The 24671-nt window shown below is 56.0% G+C and overlaps 1 protein-coding gene across 1 annotated transcript in view; it reads right to left on the reverse strand.

Moving 5' to 3' along the window:
* Nucleotides 1-24250, reverse strand: part of ITGA3 (integrin subunit alpha 3) — a 28620-nt gene extending 4370 nt beyond the window's left edge. The window contains exons 1-23 of the mRNA XM_059670660.1: nucleotides 23840-24250; nucleotides 16781-16908; nucleotides 16415-16494; nucleotides 14204-14453; nucleotides 12097-12183; nucleotides 11552-11759; nucleotides 10899-11095; nucleotides 9224-9312; nucleotides 8963-9099; nucleotides 8709-8795; nucleotides 7254-7321; nucleotides 7041-7177; nucleotides 6341-6490; nucleotides 6140-6237; nucleotides 5686-5833; nucleotides 5383-5451; nucleotides 4718-4797; nucleotides 4527-4604; nucleotides 3909-4011; nucleotides 3573-3755; nucleotides 3269-3391; nucleotides 2455-2568; nucleotides 1473-1571 (exon numbers count right to left, since the gene is read on the reverse strand). Coding sequence (XP_059526643.1) covers nucleotides 1473-1571; nucleotides 2455-2568; nucleotides 3269-3391; nucleotides 3573-3755; nucleotides 3909-4011; nucleotides 4527-4604; nucleotides 4718-4797; nucleotides 5383-5451; nucleotides 5686-5833; nucleotides 6140-6237; nucleotides 6341-6490; nucleotides 7041-7177; nucleotides 7254-7321; nucleotides 8709-8795; nucleotides 8963-9099; nucleotides 9224-9312; nucleotides 10899-11095; nucleotides 11552-11759; nucleotides 12097-12183; nucleotides 14204-14453; nucleotides 16415-16494; nucleotides 16781-16908; nucleotides 23840-24045 — 2919 coding nt within the window. The 5' untranslated portion in view covers nucleotides 24046-24250. The remainder of the gene's footprint in view (nucleotides 1-1472; nucleotides 1572-2454; nucleotides 2569-3268; nucleotides 3392-3572; nucleotides 3756-3908; nucleotides 4012-4526; nucleotides 4605-4717; nucleotides 4798-5382; nucleotides 5452-5685; nucleotides 5834-6139; nucleotides 6238-6340; nucleotides 6491-7040; nucleotides 7178-7253; nucleotides 7322-8708; nucleotides 8796-8962; nucleotides 9100-9223; nucleotides 9313-10898; nucleotides 11096-11551; nucleotides 11760-12096; nucleotides 12184-14203; nucleotides 14454-16414; nucleotides 16495-16780; nucleotides 16909-23839) is intronic.
* Nucleotides 24251-24671: the final 421 nt, after the last annotated feature.

Here is a 24671-nt window from a genome sequence, read left to right on the forward strand (position 1 = left end):
GCATTTTAAGTTGTAATAGATATTGACAAACTCATCTCCAAAAAGAATCCATCAATTTAGGCTCCAATCCAAAGCATCAGCACCACATAGAATTACTCTTCCTCATATTTCCTGATCTGATAGGATAAAAGTCTTGTTGCTGCTATTTTTATTTCTTTACTATTGAGTTAAACATTTGTATTTTACAATATGTACACTGTCTGTTTATTTTATGTTGCCCTTTACACATTAAATATATATGTCAATACTTCGTCATATGTGCCATAGACTTTTTTAAAAGCAATATATCTCTCGCCCTTTTCGTTTCCTTACCAGCTCTTGTGCTGGACAGGCAGGGTTCACGTTACTGGACTTTGAAGATATTGCTTTTTTTTTTTTTACAAGCTGAAGGTTTGTGGCTACCCTCCATTAAGCAAGTCTATCGGCGCCATTTTTCCAACAGAAGATGGTTAGCATTTTTCAGCAGTAAAGTGTATACATTGTGTTTTTTGACACAATGCTATTGCACACTTAATAGGCTACAGGATAGTGTACACATAACTTTTATATGCACTGGGAAACCAAAAAATTCATGGGACTCTGTGTATTGTGATATTCACTTTACTGAGGTGGTCTGGAACCAAACCTACCATATCTCCAAGGTATGCCTGTATATAAATTTAAAGTTTCATGTAGTCAAATTTGTCAAATTTTCCCTTTGTGACTTCTGGGTTTACTAAAATAATTCCCTCTCCACATAATTAAAAATTATCATTATTTTTTTTCTAAATTTTCTCTGGTATATTAGGCTTTATTTCCTATTTTAAATGTTTAGTCTAACTCAAACGTATATTTTTATTTATGGTGTGAGGTAGGGGTTTGTCTTTAACTTCCAAATGTGCTCTTCCAACATGACTTAACAATCCACCTTTCTCTATGATTAAAAATGCCATCTGTATAATAAAATACGTTTCTGTGCTGTTCCATCCATCTTTCTATCCCTTCTTCCAGTACCTTAATATATTTTAAGAAATGTACCATAACATATTTAACCAACCCTCCATTTGTCTCCTATCTGTATTTCCTACATATCTCCATTTATATCCTTTTCACAACCATTTATTAGAAACTTGGTCATATTTACTCTTCCAGGTATAACTCAGAATTAAGTCTGGGAACCTTTTTTCCAAGTTTGCTTGGAGATGGGACATCCTCGTGGAGATGTTGTGCGAATCAAATTAGGTCAAGCAGAGGTTCTCAACCACGGCTGCCCATTGAAATCACGGGGTGGTGGGGTTTTTAAAGGAACCACTGCCAGTCCCACCTCCACAGACTCAGATCTCATTGCTCAGGGCTGTGGTCTAGACATCAGGAGTCCTCCAGAGGATCCCAGTGTGCTGCCAGGACGGAGGACCACGTAGCTGACGTGTGTGAAAGTGCTCTGAGGAGATGCCCTGCGCTCCAGGCCCTGGCCAGGCAACATGCTCACTCACCCGCACAGTCTTGTTCTCCATGTTGATGGTGGGGACGCTGGTTCGGAGGAACAGGGTAGCCCAGCTGGTTACCCTGACTCGGTCAAAGTCTCTGTAATCCTGCAGGGAAGATGGGTGGGTTAAAAGAATCAGATGAGCCTCCCTCCTGACCCTAAGCTTCCGCCCCCGCCAGGGTACCCCCTCACCACACAGCATCCTTAAGCAGCACCCAAAGGATCTGACAGCCAGGCCTCCCCCCACACAAATGCACATCATTCATTCATTTGTGCATCGGATCCTTTGCTAGATGCTGAGAACAACAGAGACAATGAAGGTCACAGTCTAGGGCAGGTGTGTGGCCTAAGTCTGGCCTGCCGCCTGCTTTTGTAAGTAAAGTATCTGGGGCACACAGCCATGCCGAATCATTTACTGTGATTAAATGATGGCCTACGGCAGCTTTGTGCTGCATGGAGGAACTGTGTAGTTGCAACAGAAACCGTACGGCTCACAAAACTGAAAAGATTTATAATCTCGGAGGACAGGTCATTTTCAGCTGGAAAGACCTCACTGGTGGTGAAGCATCTGAGGGGGACTTTTAAGGGTGAATAGGAGTTTACATCCAGAGATAAAAGAGGGGGAGCTGGCATTCTAGAGGCAAGGAGTAGCATGTCAAAGGCATGGAGGTGGGAAAGTCGTGGGCACATGACAGAACAATGGACACATGAGAGAAGGTCATTTTGGCTGGAGACAAACATGTCATGTCCACATACAGGCACAGAAACTAACACTGACACAGCACACAACGACAGGTGTCCAACCTGTCCTGTATAAAACATGACGCTGTCCTTGACACACATGCACACACACACACACACACACACACACACACGCACGCACGCATGCACACGCATGAGGCCTTGCTGTGACCCTGGCCTCACCCTCTCCCTGTTGTTCTCCCCACCCAGGTAGGTGGCAGGGGAGACCTCCAGACCCAGGCACTGACCTCAATGAAGGTGCTGTTCCACACTCGAGCCCGCACTGTCACATTGGTGAGGACGGAGACATCAGGAATGGGGCACTCCAGCCACACACAGCGGGTGTGGACACTGCCACAGCTCTGAGGTAGGCAGGGAACACAGGGCACGAGACAGGCTGGGTGTCCAGAGTCTTCATGCTTCGCTCCTTACCTTTGACTCCTCCCCTGCCCATGGCTGACCCAAAGGGCCCTGACCTCAGCCCTTCACTCATGTATACCCTCACCCCCATACTTACCAGTATATGTTTAAGACATATTCTTTGGGTCAACCACTTATAGATGCCAGGGACATGGATAACATGAAATCTGATATCTGCTCATGGAAATGGGGCCCAGTCTACAACATCCCTTTCCCAGCCTCCTCCCACACTGAGCCCCCACCTCGGATACTGCCTCCACCTCCACCCAGCTGGGCCTCTACTTCCTTCCAATTCTCTTCCTGTCTCCCTTTGGCCAGGGGCACCCTACTCCGCCTTCCCCATTCCAGCCCTAATGTCCAAGGCTGAGCAGCTCTATCACCCCAACAGGTTGGGGGGTCCTGGGACTAGAGCCAGTGTCTCTTCCTTTGGTCCATTGTATTGACTGTACCCCCCAGGGCAAGTGCAGGGAGGTGCCCTCTGGGGGCAGCAGATGAGTCCAGCTGCTCTGACTAGGGGCTCCTGAGGACATGGGTTATGTCACCTCATCAGACTGGGGTCTCCTGGTGAACAGTCCCTATTCCCCTTGTTTCGCAAGCCCCCTGGATGTGTGGCCACAACCCTCTCCAACCCTGGCCACTCACCAATACGGTCTCAGACTTGGCTTTTTTGGCAGCAGCCAGAGGAACAGGTGGGGGGCCCTGGACTCCCCCCGGGTCCAGCTGTCGCCGCCTGCGCTGTGGTGATGGCGGTCTGTCCTCAGGGACCTGAGGAGGGAACAGGAGGTTTGCTGGGAGGAAGGAATGAGCGGAGGTGAGGAGAGGAAGAAAGCGCAGGGGGAGAGGCAGGATCCCTAAGAGTGTGAGGGGAGGGGTGGGAAGACGCTGGCCTTTCTGCCCTGCAGCATGCAAATGAGATGCAAATGAAAGATCCCTGTGGTGTCCTTACTGAGAGAGTGAGGTTGAGAGGGTTGACAAGGTCTCCTGGTGGTTGGCAGGTCCAGGACCCGTTGCCTCGGATGGTGATCTCCGTGGGGTACAGCAGCCACTTGCCATTGGCGACTTCATAGGGCCACTCCAGCCCTAGGACCAGGGTCCCCAGGACTGCCAGCCCTTCTCCCACTGGGCCCACCTGTGGGCACAAAGGGTGTCAAGATTACTATCTCCTAGAAAACCACCTCCATCTCACCAACCCCCACCCTCACAGCCTGACATCCCAGACAGAAAGAACTGCCCCATCGCCCTTCCCAGAAGTCTCCGGCCCAGGGTCCCAGAGTCCCCTTACCTGGAACTCATACTTGAGAGGGCTTCCCACGTCCTCCACAGTTTTCATGCCAGACTCGCCCATCACCATTCCCCCAAAGTAGCTTTGTAGCCGTTGACTCACCCTGGTGGTAAGAAAGATGCTGGAGTCACAGGAGGCAGGAGGGGCTCTGGCAGAGGGGGTGGCACCCAAGTTGGTTAACTCCCTCAGACATGAGGCAGATCTAAGATAAATTCCAGTCCTGCCATAGCTGTGGCCTCAAGCAAGTTATTTACCCTTTTTGAGCCTCAGTTTCCTCATCTGAAAAGTGGAGTTAATAATTGTTGCTATATCATGGGCTGTTGTGAAGAGCCAATGAGATGATGTATAGAACATCCTTAGCACAATGAGTTGTCAAGAGATGGTACCAACACCTTATTCCCCAGAGCTGCTGATTCCTCCACTGCTGCTGGCTTTGCAGGAGGAATAACAACAACCACAACAATGACAGTGGTTGTTGTTAAGGGGAGGGATGATCCAGGAGATGGAAAGGCCTTGGGAAACCAGGCCGAGAGGTGTGTCAGAGAAGCTTGGAGACACCTTGAGGACAGGGAGGCCCTAGCTCAGGAAGAGAAGACTGGGGGTCATGGTAGTACCTACATGCTAAGCGAGGCCTGGAGAGTGTAGTCCACCAGCAGAGTCAGGGTCATGGGCAACAGGTTGTCCTGGTGACTTGACCTGGGAAGGAAGTGCAGGGAGTGGGTAAGGAGATATGTCAGCTGAGGCTGGGGCTGGGGGAGGTCCCAGGACCCCTTAACCCCAATACAGCCTGGCTTTGCGAGGTCACTTACGTGGACAGCTGCAGCTGCGCCTGGAATTCCCTTGTGTGCAGGGTCACTCCAGTGATCTCGAAGGTGATGAGCAGCTCCATCTGCCATGATGGCCAAGGAGGCAGAGAAGGGTGTTTGGGGCCATGCAGGGGTGATGCCCTGGGGCGGGGGCTCAATACTATGCTAGATCGGGTCTCTGGCCTCTTCTTCCCCCGATCCTGGGTGAGCGTTCTCCACCTCCCCACCCATCTCCACTCTTGTACCTTCCCAGTCACATTTCCGCGTCCCCTCTCCTCTTCTCTGTCAGTGACAACTGGGCTACTTTTGAGCTACATGACCTTAAGTCAGTTATTAAAACTTTCTAAGCCTGTGTTTCCATCTGCAAAACAGCATCTGCCACCTCAGAAGGCTGTAAGAATTACAGTCATAGAGAAGAAGCAGAGTGTTGGGCGTGGGGCCTGGCCCAGAGGAGGTGCTCTGCCAAACTGGTTTCCTCACCTCCACCGCCTCGCTTTGTGCACAGCTCACTAGTGGCTCCATTTTTCTCAGTCCCCAGATCTCTCCGCACCCCTTCCTTGATCTCCTCTTCCCCCACGCTGGCTCTTTGCTTTAAGGAGGGCCCGGAAGCAGGCAGGCAGAAGCGAGAAGAATAGGGAGTCGCCTTGGAGAATGCCGCCAGGGCTTACCCTCTGGTTCCGTTTGAAGGGGTTCCCCAGCTCACAAAGGATGGTCCCGTTGGCCTGGCAGGTTCCAGTCTAAGGAAAGAAGATAATGAGGTCTGGGCGGTCAGAGGAGGGCTGGTCCCGCCCCTTCCCTGTATCACAGGGTCTGAAGCCCTGGAGGCATGAGAACAGGGTTCCCTTAGCAACAGAGATGCCGCAGGCACCCGAAGAGGCCCAGCCCAGAGAAGAGGGGACACATGACAACACATGTAAATGACATGCATCTAAGGATGCAAATACATGATGGAGCCCGGGCGGGGCACTCACAGGGCGCACTGAGGACAGCAGCAGGGCGCCGGGCACCACCAGGGTGAGCAGCGCCTCATGGGCGTCTTCCCCAGCCCACTCCCTGCTTGGGGTGTTGGTCACATTGATGCTCAGAAACAGTTTCTGGCGGTCTTTGCTGTACTGGAGCCTGAAAAGGGAGGAGCCTTAGACTGAGCCCAAAGCCCGCCCAGGCCCCGCCCCGCCCCATTAGGCCCCGCCCCGCCCCATTAGGCCCCGCCCCTCTGGTCTACTAGCTCTAGAAAGCCCCTACTCCGGACAGCCAGGTGAAAGAAGGCCGGTGAAGGTCAGTTACACATCCTACCTGGACAACTAAAGTCCAGCCTCTCAGCCTCGCGTCCCTCTGAGGCCCCACCCCTGGGATCTCCGCCCCTCAATCCGGGTAGCTAAGGAAGGCCTCCCCACCCTTGGCCAATAGGTGCGGCCCAGGGTGCACCTGCTCAGCCGCTGCCCCTGCTCCGACACGAAGGCCGCCTGCATCTGCAGGTTGCTGTCGCACTTGTTGTCCTGCCCGCACTCCTTCTGGAAGTGGACCTGGGGGGACAGAGGCGTGAGCAGCGCAGGACCGACCGCGGCGCCTTCTCGTCCCACAGCCCACAGCCCTCCCGGCCCCGCCCTGCCCGCCCGCCTCACCCACCTCCGTGTGGTTCTCCAGAGCCTGTGCCTGGTTGAGGACCGGGTAGGCGTCCAAGGACCGCAAGCCCAGCCGGGGGTGGTCGGGCAAACGCAAAGGTAACGAGTAGTTCATGGAGATGATGATGGGGCGGAGTTTGTCGCGGATGTTGTCCTGGGAAGGAGGGCGAGCTGAGCCCAGCTCTGCACCGCCCTCCCTGCCGAGTTGAATCCTGACACCACCCTGAGTCCCCAGGGAGGAGCGTGGGCCCCCCTCCACCTGGGAAGGCCCCCCAGGAAGGCTGAACCTCCTCTTGTCCTTTAACCAAATTGGTCCCCTTCCTATCACCTTGATCCACAGATGAGACGGGGTGCAGGGGTAGCCTGGGGAGGTGTGAGCCTCCCCTCATCCCTGGGCTCCACAGCTGAGGTCTCCCTTTCACCCCAAGGTCCCAGAGAGTGGCTGAGTTTGCCCCCCACTCACAGACCCATTTCCCCAGAGCCCAGCCGAGCCAGGAATCTCAGCCCTCACTCTTCTCAGGTCTCCATCTCTCCTCTACCACATGCTGGGTGCTGTGTACTGTACCCCCGAAGACCCATGGGTTTCCAGGCAACCTCCCCCACCTCTGTCTCTGGGGAGACCCCAGTCCCGCACCCCTGACCTGGGGGTGGGGTGCTGGCTACCTCTTTGAGGGACGTGGCCCTCCCCCTGGCGCCTCCCTCACCATCAGGAGCAGCTCTAGGTTCTGGCAGCGCCGCTCGGGCATGGAGAAGAAGCCATGGAGGACAGCCGACTGGCTCTGCGCAAAGCGAACCCGGGGTGGGCGGCGGTCCCGGTCTGCCTCCAACGTGTAGGCCAGGGCTGCAGGTGGAGGACCAGGTGGTCAGCAAGTGACCCGGTGAGCCTGCCCCCCCCCACCTTGCACCCCAGCACTCACTGATGTTTCTCCTGTAGTTGGGGTTCCCGGCACTCTGGTTGTAAGCAAAGCACAGCTCCACCTGCACACTGTTGGGGGAGGCGGGGCCATACAGGAGGGCCGGGTCACAGCGGGACCCAGATATCCAGCCCTCGCTCTTACTCCCCTTACCGGGCAAGGGGAAACTGGGCCCTTCAGGGGAGAGGTAGGGGCAACATGGGGGATCCACGTAGCTGGTCTGGGGTGTCCCTGGCTCCTTCCCTCCCCACTCCCATTAGAGCCATAGAAAACAGGGATAGAGGTCCCCAATGGGGAAACTGAGGCCGAGAGCAGAAGGGGTTGCCTGGAGTTGTGGCCCAGCCAGTCTTATTCAGGATCCCTAGTCCAGATCTCCTTCTTTTTTTAAACCAATTTTTTTGTTTTTATATTTTTATTGATTTCAGAGAGGAAGGAAGAGGGAGAGATAGAAATATCAATGATGAGAGAGAATCATGGATTGGCTGCCTCCTACATGCCCCCCACTGGGGATCGAGCCCACAACCTGGGCATGTGCCCTTGACCGGAATCAAACCCGGGACCCTTCAGTCCGAAGGCCAACGCTCTATCCACTGAGCCACACCGGCTAGGGCCAGCTCTCCTTCTATGCCCCGCTCACCCTGCTCTGTCTCCCTCTGCCTTCTGACCCAATATCCTCCCTCACACAAAGACCTTTGGGCCATCCGCATCATGGTCACCATCCTAGCAGCTAACATATTTTGAGCATTCAGGGTGCACAGGGTACCATGCTAAGGGCTTTTTGTACATTATCTCCTTTAACAATCACAACAATCCTGCAAATTGGTTATTACTAACTTTGCTTTATAGGCCAGGAATCTGAGACTCAGAAAGATGAATCATTTGCTCAAGGTGGCTCTCTCCTTCCCCCCTCCACCCAACTAGGTGTTCCCCTTGTCCCTCCTCCCCGGGATCTCACTCCCAACCCCCCTTCCGCTGCCCCCCCCCCCCCGTACCACTGCAGTGGGCATAGCTGGAATCTGAGGCAGGCAGTCCAGAGCTCCCACTCCTAACCCCCATGCCTACTGCCCCCCCACCCCAATGCAAGGAATTTTGCTTTTTAACGAGGTTGGGTAGGCTGGGCAATGCTTACCCAAGAATCAACCCTCTACTGGTGGGATATCAGGAGTTGCCGGGGGCGGGGGAGTGGGAGCCAGGGCCCTCCTGGCTTGCCCATACATAAGGACAGGGGTCCTCAAACTTTTTAAACAGGGGGCCAGTTCACTGTCCCTCAGACCGTTGGAGGGCCGGACTATAGTTTAAAAAAAAAACTATAAACAAATTCCTATGCACACAGCGGCGGCAAAAACACCCGGCGGGCCGGATACATGTTTTCGGCGGGCCGCATGAGGCCCGAGGGCCCTAGTTTGAGGACCCCTGCATAAGGAGAAAGGTGGGCAGAACGGGGACTGCGAGTCTCACCAGGAGGTGGCTGTGCAGAGCGCGGGGTCCAGCACGGACGGCCTGGCCACCAAGGTCCTGTGGAGGATGTTGATGACGGGCCTGGCCCTGCATAGGAAACACCCAGACATCAGCACCCCGCCTGCCTCAGGCCAGGCCAGGCCAGGCCGGGGCTCAAGCTTGGGTGGCCCTGGTGATGAAGGCGGACGGAGATAGGGCTCCCTGCAGGCAGGGTGGGAGGGGAGAGGCCCCTATTCACCGTCGCCTTGGCTCACCGCAGCAGCACGACGCGGTCCGACAGGCTCCCCACGAGCAGGTCTGGGTAGAAGTTCTCATCCACATCCATCTTCCCGCTCAGGGAGTAGCCGAAGGAGGCCAGGCCAGGGAGTCCCAGCTGCTCTCCGCGGATGACCTGGGGGCAGGGGGAAGCCCTGAAGACAAGCTCTAGGGTAGGATCTGGGGAGGGGGGCCCAGGGGGAGTAAGAAGGGGGTGAGCGAGCCAAGGAGGGAAGGCCCCAGGCCCTGTCCATTCATACCTGCTGGGGCTGTTGCAGGAGCCCCCTGGAGCTGCTGTGGTAGATGTATACTGTGCCCAAGCCCTCAAACGGAGCTCCCACAGCAATGTCTGGGGAAGAGAGGCAGGGTGAGGTCACCCTGGGGACTGTGGGCCCCCTGTCGCCCCAATCCTGTGCTCCAGCCACAGAGCCCAGCATGGCCTTGACCCCACCCTGCCAGGCAGTACTCAAATCACCAGAAAACAGAGCTCTGTGGCTCAGGATTGAAACTGGGACGGACGGGCACCCAGCTGCCTCCTTGTATAGGTGGGGAAGTAGGTCCAGGAGAGGGAAGTGACTTACCCAGTCAGACAGCTAGTTAGTGTCTCAGGCAGGCCCACCCTCCCAATTCCCGCCAGCGGCTGCTGTTTATTTCCCCTTATTACAGTGCCTTCCATCTCCCCCACCAGCCTCCCCTCCAGACACCCGCTTCTCCTAAGGTCATTCGCCAGCAGGGTCACAAAAGCCGGGGCTCCCCATGCTGACTGTGCCAGGTAGGTAGCAAGCCACTCATTTTGTTCAATCCTCACAAGGGTGCTGGCTGTCGGTACCACTGTCCCCACTTTATAGATGAGGGAACAGACTCAGAAAACCCAGCGTCACACAGCTGATGAGTAGAGAAGAGGATCCCGGAGGCCATGCCTCTCTAGCGTGGGGGGCGGGGGGCGGCTGGGATTTTAGTCCCAGCACTACAGTGTTAAATGTTCAAGTGTCCAGACTTGTAAAATTCCAACCATTATTTCCACGCATAAATCCAAACTGCTTCAGCTTCTTAAACTTGACTCAACTCTGAGTTCGCTGCCTTTGATCTGATAAGGCCTCCGTACACAGAATGCCAAGCTTGCGGGAGAAGTATGTGGAGGAAGAACACGTGGGTCCTGAGTGGAAACCGGGTGACTCCCGTATCAGTACGGGCTTTGGGCTGCATCAGCGGAACCCGCTGTCACCTGTTTGGACTATCTGGAGGCTCCTTTGCCTTCCGTTTGGTTTTCAGCTATATTCTGGGAAACTGAGAGTGCCAGAGAAGCGACTTCCAGATACACCAGGTGCTCCCATGGCAACCAGGCAAACAGCCAGGTCTGATGGGTCCCTACGTGCTGCAGAGTTCTGGTGACATCCTCTATATCCAGGGCTCCCACCTTTGCCCGGCTCTTAACACCCCCCTTCTGACACACGACATTCCTGATTTTAACACCCCAGCCTTGCTCGCCCCCATTCGTCCCACATCTCCTTCCAGGGACCAGGGACCAGGGCACCAAGTTATCATATCTGGTCCCTGCCCCCACAACACCTTCTCTGGACACCCCTCTGTCATTACCCAAATATAAAGCCTGGCTTTCAACAACATCCACCTCACCCCCACGCTGCCTCTCTGAAACGAACCTCCCACACCTGCTAGATCCGGGGACCTCAGGCGGGTGTCCTATCTCATCTCGTACCCCTCGGCTCCCTTCCGCGGTGCACACTCAGCCCAGCCCTCGATGCCCAGCAGTATGTTCGCTCCTCGCCCGTGGTGGCTCCCTCGACACATCCCCTCTTAGCGCTGCTGTACGCTCCGGGCCCGGGCCCATCTCCTCTCCTCTCCGGGCCCTGCCACGCTTGGTATGCGGCTGGCACTCAGTCAGTGGGGTGCTGGGGCGGGTGTGCTGGCTCATACCTTGGAATCCGTCCTTGTTGATGTCATCAATGCTGGCCACGGAGAAGCCAAAGGCGGAGCCACTGGGGCCGTGAAGGAGGAGGGAGGGGTGGGCGGGGAAGGAGGTGCCTGCCTGGTTCATGAAGACATAGACGGCACCCCCTACCTCTTCCTTCTGCTCAAAGTAGTAGGGGGCACCCACCAGGAGGTCCTGCCACCTGCACCGAAGAGAAGGAGGGGGACATGGGAGTGTGAGGCCAGCCATCAATATGCAGCATAACTGTGGTTTAGCAGGCATAACTGTGCCAGGGCACACGGCTGTACAAGTGGCATCTCTGGCCATGCGTCGTGGGAAAGCCAAGGAAATGCCAACATAACCCCATCTAATAGAAAACACATGCGAGGAAGACATGCATGCACAGATCACACCCAAACAGCCCACATGCACTAGAGCCAGAGAAATGACCGGCATAGACACGGAGAAGCAGGTATCATGCAACTGACATGCAAATGCCTAGAATCCCAGAAAGTCTGATTGCAAGTCAACAGACAAGAGTAATTTGCAAATCCCTGCAACAGCGTGCAAACAAATGCAAGCCTCCCTGTCTCTGCCTTGGCAAGCCTGCTCCCCTCACCACTCTCCCTGGCCCCAGAGAATGTCCCTGGATTCTCACCCATCATTGTTCAGGTCTGCCAGGGCAATGGCGCTGCCAAAATAGGAGCCCACCTGTGTGCCCTCCAGCACCTGCCTCCTCCGCAGGTCTCCGCCTACCTCCTGGCTCAGCAAGAAGACAGCACCCATATGTCGGTGCCGCGGGGCACCCGTCACAATGGTGATGTCTGTAGGGTGCAGGATGGCACTGCCCACCTGCACCGTGTACCCTGGGATGGGGGAAGGTGGTCAATCAAGGCCCCAGGTAAACTTTGTTGCCTTCTACTCTGGATGCACCCCCGAGGTCACCCCCCATCATCTTCTATTCCTCTATTCTACGTTGGGCAAGAAAGTGGCTTCTGGATGCCCACTGGACTGTGAGCCCCATGAGGGTAGGGACTTCGCATCTTGGCGCTCAATAAGCGCTAATTGAACGAAATACCACTAGTTACATCTGTACCCTGGCCTCACCCTTCCACCAGGCACCAAAGGTGAGAGGGCCAGCGTGCCAGGGACTGAGCCCCTCCCCTCCTCTTCCACCCTTTGGGGCACCACGACTGGACTCACCAATATAGAGGTTTCCTTGGTCCTCCTGGTCCTTGTAACTGTATTCGGATAAATCCCACTCCTTCCGCTGAATCATGTAGCTGTTTCCTTCAGGAGGATTTGGGTAGAGGAGTGTAAGTCACCACCCCTTCCTCCACCAGGTCCAGGCCCCCTCCCCAGAGAGGGGTAATAATAACCTCTTAAAATATTTGTGCGCACGTTGCCAGGTGCAAATCACGTCCTCTTTATTTTAACAATTCTGTGAAGTAGCCTGGCTGGTGGAGCTCAGTGGTTGAGCATTGACCTATGATCTAGGCCAGTGATGGCGAACCTTTTGAGCTCGGCGTGTCAGCATTTTGAAAAACCCTAACTTAACTCTGGTGCCGTGTCACATCTAGAACTTTTTTGATATTTGCAACCATAGTAAAACAAAGATTTATATTTTTGTTATTTATTTTATATATTTAAATGCCATTGAACAAAGAAAAATCAACCAAAAAAATGAGTTCGTGTGTCACCTCTGACACGCGTGTCATAGGTTCGCCATCACTGAACTAGGAGGTCAGGGTCCGATTCCCAGTCAGGGCACATGCCCAGGTTTCGGGCTTGATCCCCAGTAGTAGGGGGCGTGCAGGAGGCAGCCGATCAATGATTCTCTCTCATTGATGTTTCTATCTTTCTCTCCCTCTCCCTTCATCTCTCTGAAATCAATAAAAACATATCGAAATAAAAGCAGCCCTAGCTGGTTTGGCTCAGTGGATAGAGCATCGGCCCATGGACTGAAGGTCCTGGGTTTGCTTCCAGTGAAGGGCACATACTTGGTGGCAGGCTCGATCTCTGGCCTTGGTCGGGGTGCATGCAGGAGGCAACCAAGCGATGTCTCTCTCTCTCACATTGATGTTTCTTTCTCTCCATCTCCCTTCCACTCTCTCTAAAAATCATGGAAAAGGTATCCTCGGGTGAGGATTAACAACAACAGCAAAATAGAATGATGGCCCCTCCCCCCATTTTGCAGATGAGAAAAGTGAGGCTTCGGCATGAGGAGCTAGTTGTAGGGACATGACTGGAATCTGGTCATCCAGGCTCGTGGAGACGAGATGACACTTCCCCCGCTCTGGACACATGCCAGACTTCATGCCATTATCTCCTCCTAGTCTTGCCCCCAAACTGGGGCTGCCCACCGGGCCCCTGCTCCCCGGGGCTACTGCTGGAGAGTACCTGCGTTCCACCAAGGTTCTAAAGGACCGGGGTGGGGGTGGGGGTGGGGAGCAGAACCACAGGAATGAGCAGAGGCCTCAGTTCAGGTGAGCACAGAGCTGTGACTAAGACCCGGGCCAAGGGCCAAGGTTCTGGGCTCCCTCTGCCTGTTGATTCTACAACAATAGGGCACAGTAAGAGGAGATGGGTCGCTGCTGCTACAACCTGTGTGGCGGAGAAAAGCAGAGATGCAGGGGGTGTGGGCCGTGAGGCGTGTGCGCCCTGGTAGTTACAAGCATGGGTCTTGGTACAAGGAAATACTCTGCAGCCCCCAAAAGATTGACCTATATGTCTTGACATGAAAAAAAAAAATGCCCCCCATTTACTGTAAAGGGAAAGCAGTAGAACAGCCTGCTTAGTGTGAGTCTGTCTGTGTGTGCACTAAAGGTACCTCTATCGTCTAAAATAAGTCTGGAGGGTCCGCAAGATGGACTGTACACTGGGAAATGGGACGAGGGAGATGGGTGATGGCAGGGAGGAGAGGAGGGGCACTTTTACTCTTTATTTTACCAAATCCTACTGTACCATTTAGTAGCTGCACCTGGAGCATGTCGTGCTTTTTAAATCAGTTTTTAAGTGGCTACACTAGACGCAGATGGACCTGCATTCTCATTCAGGTTTCAGAGCCTGCTGTCGGCGTGAGCAATTCACTTCACTTCTCTGAGGCTCAGTTTTCTGTAAAATGGGTATAACAATACTTGCCTCGTAGAGTATCTGAAGGTTAATTAGGATAATATGTGTAAGTGCTTTCAAATAGTAGGGCTTGTGGTGGTTGCTGATACTGGCCAAGGGGGTCTGTCTCCTCTGCCCCCTAGTGTGGAGGGTCTCGGCCAGCTGTCCCAGTGGCTAACCCTGCCCCTAGGGTCCTCACCTTTCCAGTTGTAGGCACCGGGAGCGCCGAAGTACACAGTGTTCTTGGTGAAGCCACCGCTGGTGCCCAGCTGGCACATGCCCGTGTCCAGGTAGTCGGTGTTGCTGTTGCACATCTCGTTGTGGTAGGTTTGCCAGTCGTCAGTGTGGTCCAGCTTCAGGTTGTTGCCCCGCACGTAGCACTTGCCCACCATGCGCCACTGCTCCTCCGACCCCGACCACAGCACCTGGGTGTAGCGGTGGGCACAGACCTGGGGACCCCACCCCAGCGCACAGCCTGAGCCCGCAGCAAGGACTCAGGGCCCGCTGTCCCTCGGCCCTGCGCACCCCTGGCTTTGCGGGACAGGAGCTGAAAGGGGAGCCTCCTAGGGATGCCTGGACCTGCATCTCCTTTCCAGAATCCAGAAATCTGCTCTGAAGGTTGGAAACACTCTTTGGAAGGCCAGAAGGTACTGGATTTGAGAGTGGCTCAGAGATTCTGGCAAAAGGAAAGGGGGAAAGGACGAGGGAATGTGGGTTCAAGCTCTCAGGTCTTAAAGGAGCTAGATCGCCAGCAGATTAAGGGACTTGCTTCTCTGCTGTCCCCAAATGACCTGCCCTCTTAATGAAAGGACAACTAACAACAACAGCAGCAGCAGCTGAACCGGAGTGCTTATTACATGCCGGACACAATTCCAAGCTCTTCACATACTAAGCCTTTTAAGCCTCCTAACAACACTATGGAGTAGGGACAACCACTTTCTCCATTTTAGAGGCACAGAGTGAGTCTCTGTCTAAGATCTCACATCTCGAGAGAGGCTGTCCGGCTCTGAAGTCTAAGCTGTTACGCACTAGGCCGCGCTGCCTCTCTCGTCGCCTCTCCCAGCACACGGCCGATAAATAGTTATTGGGCAAAATCAATCAGAATAGGATGCTTGCGAAACAGCCAGGGGCCAGGCAAAAACCCCGCACCAGGCCTCGTTCGTGGTGGCTTACTTTCTGTGTGCCTTCCTGCTGTGAGCTTCACTCCCACTGGCCCAGCCTGACCTGTCACCACTAAGTTCCTGGTGCTGGCACAGTGCCTGGCACACAGTAGGTGCTCGCTAAAAACTTGTTGAAGAACAGATAGTTGGGTGAGCAGACAACACAGAAGGACCCAGTATCTAGAACGGCCTTAAGTGGGTCCTAGCCCCACACGATCCATAACAGAGGTCTGCATAAGGTGTCTGAGTAAAGTGATGCAAACCCGGAGCTTAACACAGTGTTCAAATGCGAAGAGCACAGCAGTGATGGGTCTGGAGGTGATGATTGGTTGAAAGGGGGCACACTTTCTAGAATGCTGTGAATACGCTATTTCTTTAATGGATGTTGGTTACACAGGTGTATAATTTTCAAAACTCAATGCCACTTACAACCTGTACATTTTGCTGTATCTGCGTTTTATATCAGTTTTTAAAATCTCTCTCTCTCTGGGACGCAGAAACTGAGAGCCCCCGGGGCCAGCGCTGAAGAATGTGGGCAGGATGCCCGCTGGCGTGGCTCTGTGGTTGAGCACTGACCTATGAACCAGGAGGTCACGGTTAGATTCCCGGTCAGGGCATATGCCCTGGTTTCGGGCTCGATCCCCAGTGTTGATTCTACAACAATAGGGCACAGTAAGAGGAGATGGGTCGCTGCAGGAGGCAGCTGGTCAATGAATCTCTCTCATCATTGATGTTTCTATCTCTCTCTCCCTCTCCCTTCCTCTCTGAAATCAATAAAATCTATTAAAAAAAGAATGGGGCAGGAGGTGAGAACTGATAAGAGGGACAGGCCCTCAGACCCAAACCAAGTGAGCTGAGGTCAGCAGGACTGTCCCTCTTCCGACAGCCAGCCAGGCTCCCGGAAGGAGCAAGACCAGGCCACACGGCCTGAGGGCCTATCTGCCCTTTTTTCTTTGCTGTTCCTGTAGCTGTTCCCACGAAGGGTGAGCAACCCAGGGGGTGGCAGGGGTGGGGCAGGGAGGAAGTGTGATTCAGACCGGACCCAGGCCATGCTGGGTCTTGGGAGAGTGCCAGACCGCCCCCCCCCCCCCCCATAAATGCAGGGTTGAGACACAGAGAGCCATAGACGTAGTCATTTGCAAAGCCCCCGCTCATGCACCAAGGACCCCCTCTGTCCTCTGATTTCTCCGCAGCTCCGGGGAGATGAAGGAGAGGGCTGAAGCGGGGAACCGACTGGAGTGCCCACTTACCAGGACTCTGCCTGCGGGGCCCTGGCTGGCCACAGTCACCCCAAGCCACATGTCCTCAATTCTGTGATGGTCAGGGTCACCTGTGGGCATGGGAGGGATCATGGGTCAGGGCACCCCATCCTCCCAGTGCCCAGAGCTTCCAGAGGGCAGGGGTTGGTCCCTCCTCCCTCCTCCAGCCCCCCCCAGTCTGAGCTCCACAAATCCCATATGGTCCCATTCTCCTCTAAGACTCCCTCTTCCCAGCTGGACAAGAAGTGACTAGAAACTGCCCAGGTGAGCCTTCATCTCCTCCAGGTCATTTCTCTCTTTGCTACCCTCTCCACCAGGCTCCTGACCCAGCACTGATCCCCAGCCCCTTCCCCTCACTTTTCTCTGTGATGTCCATCCTCTCACAGTCGTCCTTGCGGTCACTGAGTGGGCACAGGTACACAGCACCGGTCCGGTTGGTATAGCCATCAGACATGGCGAGGTCACGGGGAGCACCAACCAGGAGCCTGTGGGGCAAGGAGGTAGGGGACCTGGGCTCAGACTCCCCAAAGCCCACTTCAAGCAGCTTGCTGTTTAACATGTATTTACTGAGCATCTGCTCTGCCAGGCTGTGTGCCAGGCTCTGGGGTCAGGAGATAAATGGATCCCAGCCCCTGACCTCCAGGAGCAGGCCCGTAGGAGAAGGCAGGCAGGAAGCAGACCTCTGCAGTCAGCGCCTCATGAGAGGAAAGCAGGGTGCAAACCAGCCCCGATTCTGCATGAGGGGCAGCCAGGGAAGAGGGGATCTGGTCTGAGTCTGAGAATGATGACCAGGCCGCCAGGTGAGGAAGGGGAGGAAGGGCACTTCAGGCATATGTGTGGTGTGGGCCAGGGGCCAGGAAGCATGAGCAAGCAGGATGACTCAGGTATCTGCAGGGTCCTGGCACAGCTGGAATCCAGGAACCTGGGGAGAGACAAGAGTGCAGGGTGCAAAGGGCCTTGGGGAGCCAAGGAGGGATATTGAGCAAGGTCAGATCTGGGAGTCACATGGTCAGATCTGGGAGCCACATGGTCAGATCTTGGAGTCACATGGTCAGATCTGGGAGTGACATGGTCAGATCTGGGTTTTGGAAGGAATGCTTTGGCCTCTGAGATGAAGGTAGACCGAAAGAGAGCAAGCCTGGAGGGATCCTGGCGCAGGGCTCAACTTCCAGGAGGACCTGGGAGAAAACGTGTAAGAGGTGGCGTGGGGTCAGTTGTTGGGACCCTGGGTCCTTCCACTCTAAGCCATCTGAGGACTTAGATCTAGGAGGAGTGGACCCCTAAGGAATCTGAGTGATGCTTACACCCCCACCCCCACTGCCACCTTAAGACAGGCTCACGGGTATTGGGTGGGACTGGGTACTCGACATTTTGGACATTCTGTCCCCAGGGCAGTGTTCTTGGAAAGTGGGAATGAGAGTGGACATGGGTCGCCAGCCTGCCAATCTTTAGGAACATTGACTACAAGTTCCAACAGGATGCTTAGGATCCCAGCCACCCATCCCTACCAGAGAGGTGACTAGAGGACAGAAAGGCAGGGGATTCGCCTCAGAATCATATCTCAAGAATTCTTGGACCACCAGCATCAGAAATCCCTGGGATATGTGTTCAAAAGGCGAATTCCCCAGCCCATCACAGACCACCTGAATTGAATAGGAATATTCAAACCTGCATGTTTAACATGTACCCCAAATATTGTACACCCAGTTTGAGAACCCAGTTCTACCACTCCTTACTCTCCCAGCCTCATCGCATCATCTCTCTGTAGCCTCTGGACCTTCTGCCAGGACCGCCTCTTTGATTCTCATGGACCCAGCCTCCTGGGTGGCAGGCACCTCCTAGGAGCCCCTCCGTCGGGCCTCAGCAATACTAGCGCCCTGAGGCTCCCAGCTCAGAACTCAGGCTCTGGGCCTCTTGCCAGAGTCTGGAGGTGCCATACCCCGCCTGCAGCTCTTGCCTGGAACCTGTGAGTGAAGGTTTCAGGGAGTGGGCAGGGCGGGGCCTAGGCATGCCAGGACTTGGGTGCCTCTGCCCACTGGGTGTCAGGAATGCACGGCCTGGAGGTGCTGGGAAGGGGGTGGGGCCCTGCCTGCACCTTACACCTTAGCTCAGACCTTACCCTGGGGAAGTGTTAGGCGGTGGTAGGCAGAAAGGCTGGCAGGGGGCCAGTGTGGCAGCCAGGCCCAGGTAGTCCCCCTCTGTCTAAGCTCAGGAGGGTGCCTGACCACCCATGGACACCCACCCCTAGGGAGCCTGAAGGTGAGAGAGGGAAGCCTTTCGAAAGGAGCATTCCAGCTTGGGAGCCTAAGGGTCTGGCTGTGAGGTTTGTTCTGCTTCAAGGGGCAATTTCCTTTCCCTTTCTGAGCCTTGAGTGCCTCATCTGTGAAATGGGAACAGCAGCTGTCCCGACAATCTCCAGGGGAACTAATGGCTTCTCCCTTTGGAAGGACTTTCTGGCTATGAAGCCATGGTCGGTGTGAACACTGTCCTTCTGATTATTGAGACACCAGGACTGGCCCCAGCACACCCCAGGCACCCGGGAGTTTCGGTCCCACCAGCTTAAGGAGCCTGGAGCTGAGGACACATCGCAGACAAGTCCAGTTATTTAGAAGGAGCAGAGGATGGGGCACAGCAGCACTTCCAATGCCTAAGGAGACCAGGAAACCACTAAGGTGGGGGTGGGGCCTGGCAGCTGGAGTCATCCCAGGGTGGGAGCTCAGAGTTGGCTGGTGGAGGCTGGGGTCATGCTACAGTGACCCTGAAGGGACTGCAATGCCATGAAGTGTTGCTGCTCCTGCTGCTGCTTGCCCAAGATGTCTGAGGGAGGGAGCTGAGGGTCCCCTCCTCTTAGCCTCCTGGGCAACCAGGCAGGCAGAGCTGGGCACAAAGGCAACTGAACTGAAATAAATCCCCTTACCATCTATACCCTCCCCGGCCTTGCCCCAACCAGTCTCGTGCCTACTGATGGGCGGCAGGGCAATGCCAGGCCCACATCTCCAGCCCCACCCTCCCCAGAGATTCCACAGGGAGCCCCCACTCCCACCCCCTGGAGTATTTTTAGCTCCAACTTAGCCTGTTCAGAGGCCCTTTAAGGCCCTCTGGCTCCCAGCCCAGGATCCAATGGGTCTACAGTCAGAGGACTGCGAGTGGATAGAGGAAGGTGGTGTGCAGAGGGTCAGATCCAGCTGCCTCCAGCCACAGCCAGATGTGGGAGCACCCAGAGGGTGGGAGAGACCTTACTGACATGCAAATCTATTACACATTAATATGCAAATGAGCGCTCTGCTGCCTGCTGTTGGATCTGGTCCAGATCCAAGAATCCAAAAGCTGACCCCTTCTGGACCACCACTGAGCCCACCCTCCCAGCGGCAGTCAGAAGGAAGGAGGCTAGGAGGGAGGCTTTGCCCAGCCCCTGGAGCAAGAAGAGATCAGATCAAACCTCTCCTGGAGTCTGGGCTGGGGTTGGTGGGCAGGGAGCCGCTCTGGGAGGTAGGGGAACGGGTAAGATGACCTCTTAAAGGCTTTCAAAGAGCTGCCTCCTCACCTTCTCCTGTGGCTCCAGCCAGACAGCCCCGCCTGGCCCCTGGGGAGCCCCCTGAGCCCCAAGTTCTGGAAAAGCACTTCCTCACTCCTGCCTCTCACTTCTTTGACAGTTCAAGGCTAATGCAACAGCCAAGTAGAAAGTAGTAGAATGGGAGGGGCCTGGGGTATGAGACCCAGGGGTGTCAGGGCACCAGGCTGGCTCACCCCAAAGAGAGGAAGGCCCCCCTGGGATACTGGAGTGTGGGGTGATGCTCAGAGAAACAGGCTCCTCCCCTCAGGGGGGCACTGGGGTGGCTCCAGTGGAGAGGGCCAGAGCGTCCAGCACTCAGGCTAATGGGCCCCCATGCCTTACTCCTCAGGGCTAGAAGCTGGTTGGGGAGGGGGCTGCCCCAGCTCTGAGCCTGCGGTGGGGTGGCAGCAGTTCTCAGATGCCTGGATCCCAGCTCTGTGCCAACTCTGCTGCCGGAATTAGGCATCTCCCAGGGGCCGGTCCTGTGGTGGCTGAGACTGCAGTCCTCTCTGTCCTCCCCTTACTTCTTACGCTGCCCAGCCAGCCCCCTCTCCTCTCTGGTGACTCAGCCCTAGAACCAGAGCAACAAGCGGGAGGAAGGGATAGAATGAGGGAGGACGGGAGAAAGAGACCTAGGCCCGAGCCTCCAATAAAAGGGAACAAGGCCGGTTTTCTCATTTCTTCTCCTCTCCCTTGCTCCATAGTGTTTTTTCCATATTTGATCCCTGAGGGCATTCTTCATGTCATCTAACCTCAACTCCTCTTGCTGCAGCGGACATCCTCTTTCCCCTTTGTTTAGCTCTGGCCGAGCCCCTCTCTTTTTCTACAGGATTGGGCTTCCCCTGCCTCCCACCCCACTGGAAGCTCCTGGGCCCGGACTGGTCAGTGGAGAGAGCCAGAGGAAAGGACCCTAGGCCACATGCAGCCTTCTGCCTGCAGCGGCAGCCTGCTTTGCCCGTTTCCTTTGGCACGAGCCTTGGAGGCTGCCAGGTGGCTGTTCTGCCCGGGAAACATGTTTGAGGAGAGCACAGCAGGTAATCCTGGTTCCTGCCTCCCTTGGGGATGACCTCATCTTCCAGGAGGCCCAGCCACCCTCACCCCAGGCTTCCCAGAAACCTTCATTGCCTGGCAAGGGCGAGAGGGAGACAGGGCCCCGGAAGTATCTCCCCAAGGTCAGGCCAGACCAGGACACTGGATTCCCAGGAGGCAATGAAGAGCAGGTGCTAAGGGTGGGGGAGCCAGTGGCCATCTCCCTGAGGAATAGTCCCTCTGCCTCCCCCGGGGTCCTCATGCACCTCACCAAGAAGCCCAATGCAACCGTGTCCTCTGCCCCACTCCTCACCCCTCAGGTCCAGCGACTGAGAAATTGGGGCCTGGGTTGGGGGGAGCCTCTTATGTTGTGGGCAGGGAACCCCAGCCCAAAGGTGGAGCTGATGGGGAACCAAGAGGGTCCACACCTGGGTTTTTAACCATTTCTGAAATAAGACCTTCTTTGAGAATATGATGAACGCTACGCTCTCCCAGCTCCCACCCCCAGAACAACACGCAAACACACATGATTTTACATGTGCTTTCGGGGATCTCTGCCCCTCCGAAAAACCTCCGGTGAGCCCCAAACGAAGAGTTTGTTCAGGACCATGGACCCTTTCCCTTTTCCGAAGGGACTGTGACTTGATTGCTGGTTCCCCTGAGCTGCGCACTCAGGCAGCTGTTCACATCTGGCTACACAGCTGGCTACAGCCAAGCCCAGCTGGGCCAGCTGGCTCTCCCAAAGGGCCAAGGAGCAGAAGTCAGTGAGACCAGGAGATGAGCCAGGATCTAGAACCACCCCTGGGGAAGACTGAGGGTACTGAGTGGCCCAGAAGTCTATCTAGAGCTTCCTGCTTCTGAGGTCCATTAGTTTTAGAACCTCTGGGCTCTTGTGAGGCCTAATGCCACCTCTAGCTGCCCAGGGGGGAAAAAAAAAAGTAGAACTTCTCTGCTCAGCCATCTTGGGTGAGGCCCATGGATAGTGAGGGTGCATCCAGGTCCTGGCAGGAGCCCTCGGCTGCAGAGCATGTGACACACATTCTCTCATGGAAGCCCCACTCTTACCCCATGAAGAAGGTGTGTTGGTCCCCTTCCCCTGACATGGGAGGAAATGCAGGCCCCGGTATGAGTGACAGATGTGAGAGACAGGTAAATTGGCAATGGAACTCTGCAGCCTCTTCTCTCTCCACAACGCCCAGTGGCCTCTTCTAGGGCAACAGAGGCCGGACGGAGCAATACAGATCCAGGTCCAACCCAACTCCTCTTTGGGGAAAACTGGCCCAGAGAAGAGACATATCTTGCTCAAGGTCACCTAGCAAAGGGGGGAGGGTGTGACTGATCCTTTATTGACTCCAGTTTCCCATTATTTCCTCTTGCTTCTCTGATCTTCTCTTTGCACGATGCTGCCTTAGCATGGAAAGCCTTTTTCCGGATCGGGGCAGAAAGAGCACCAATTATAGAAACTTGTGTTGACGGCCACTTAGAGTCTCCAAAAGGTGGAGGACTGGCCAAGGCCGGGCCGCAGCCACTGGGGCAGGGCTGCGAAGGCTGTGGTGACCTTAGCCTCTGCAGAAGCGACGTGGAATTAGGCCAGTTCAGGTAGGCAGACTGGGCCGGGGCTGGGCCAGCAGGCAGGAGCCAAGTTTGGACTTTGACATTCCTCAAGTTTCTACCGGCCGCAGCCAGAGTTGGAAGAGGTTTCAACACACCCTTTTTATGACCACGTCTTCTCGCTCAGAGGGGTCAGACGCCAGGTGGGGGCAGAGGTCTGGTAGGGGACCCGACTCAAAGTGACAGGGCCTGCCTGCCTGACCTGTCCTAACTACCTTCCCTCCTGGCACAGCCTCCCCTCCCCACCTCCCTTCCCTTCCCGAACATCTGAAACCTGGACATGCCCCTCAGGGCATGAGTGTGTGGTGAGCATGGAGGAGGGGCCTGGAGCGCTGGATGCGGCCTCGTTCCCCTCTGTCCCTTATGCCTAGCTCTTCCCTTCCTTCTTGCCGCTGGTAGGGAAGGAGAACAGAAGGAACAGAAAAACACCATTTCCCTCTTCAAACCAAACAAACACTCTCAGGGTTAAAGACTCAACATGAATCTGTGGAATGCAGGAAAGATGTCTGCTGGGAGGGTGTCACTGCTGGCCTGGGGGTGAGGGGGCAGGAGACCCAGCAGGATTTGGGACAGCCCCTCCTCTCTCTTCTACTCCCCCACCCTCAAGGGCTCAGAGGGAGGCCCCTGGACAGCTCCAAACACCCAGACTCATCACCTCACCCTCCAGCTGCGGGGAGGCTGAGAACCCCTCCAGTCTGTCTCTGCAGAGGGTGCGGCTGGCGTGGCCGCAGACTTAATGGGAGGTGTCAAGGGAGAGAGCTTAAATGCTTGTGCCCATAGGTCCTCCCCAGGAACCGGGTGAGGGAGATCCAAAAGGCTTCTATCCTGCAGTTTTCCCAGCTCCGATCCCTGGAGAATAAGGGGCAGGCGGTGTACTAGGTACTCAATTCACAGACGGGAAGGGGCTCAGGGAAGCGGAACCCCAATGCTGTTCTCCAGGGAGGTTTAAAGGGCTGAGGGGCTGCGTCTAGACAGGTTCTGGCTGGGTCAGCACTTGCCAATGATGACTGCCCCACCCCCCATGCCCATCCCACGCCTAAACCCTTCACTTCCCGCCAAATCTCCGCAGCAGGAGGGCTGCCCAGGTCCCCACCCGCTTAATCTCTGCTCACAGTCGCCGGAGGCCCGTGGGCCAGGACTCCGACTCAAGTCCGGATCCGCACCGCACCCTGCACTCGCACACACTCTCTCTCGCCCACTGCACCCCCGCCGGCCTCACTCACAGGTTGCGCTGCTGCGGCTCCGTCTGCCGATGGAGGGCGACCGAGTAGCCGAAGAGGCTGCCCGGGTTCCCGGCCTCCTTCACCACCAGGAATCGGGTGTCCAGGTTGAAGGCGGAGGCGACGCGACCGCCGGCGGCCACAATCAAGGCGAGCGCGCAGAGCGTCGGGCGCAGGACAGGGGTGGCGAGGCGGGGGCTGGGTCCCATGGAGGCGAGCGGGAGCGGGCACCCGGGCGAGAGCGCGTGTGGACGCGGAGCTGGGCGTGCGGACCTGTTCACCTGCCCGCGCACCACCGCAAAACCCGCGGCCCGCCGCGTCCTTCAGCCCCGCAGCGCTGATCGGTTTCACATCCGCTCCGGGTCCGCGCTCTCAGGTGCGCTCCGAGGTCCGCGGGTCTGGTCGCCGCGCCCCCACCCCGGACACCCTGCCCCGCTGCTCGTCCCGGCCGCGCCCCCTTGGCCGCACGGTCGACTTCGATCCCGGCTGGGTGACGGATCTGGGCTGGCAGACTGGTAGACCGCAAGGAGGCCGGGAGGGAGGGGTGCTTCCGCGCGCCCCGCCTTCCCACGCCCAGCGCCGCACCTCCCCACCTTGCGCGCCCAGCCGCGCTCCCTCTCCTTCCGGGGAAAGAGAAAAGGTCCGGGCTCCGCCGCCGCCTCTTAAAGGGGCAGCACCGCCCCGCCCTCCTCATCCTGCCCAGGACGGCTCCGCCCTCTCCCCCCAAACACCTGTCGAGAGCCCCCAAAGGCTTTCATTCCCCCGCCCCGTGCCTTGCTTCTCCCCAGGAGCGTCGCCTTTCGATCAAGATGGATTGGACGGGCGGGGCCGGGGG

This window comes from Myotis daubentonii, chromosome 16 (genome assembly GCF_963259705.1).
Source record: "Myotis daubentonii chromosome 16, mMyoDau2.1, whole genome shotgun sequence".
Taxonomy (NCBI): Eukaryota; Metazoa; Chordata; class Mammalia; order Chiroptera; family Vespertilionidae; genus Myotis; species Myotis daubentonii.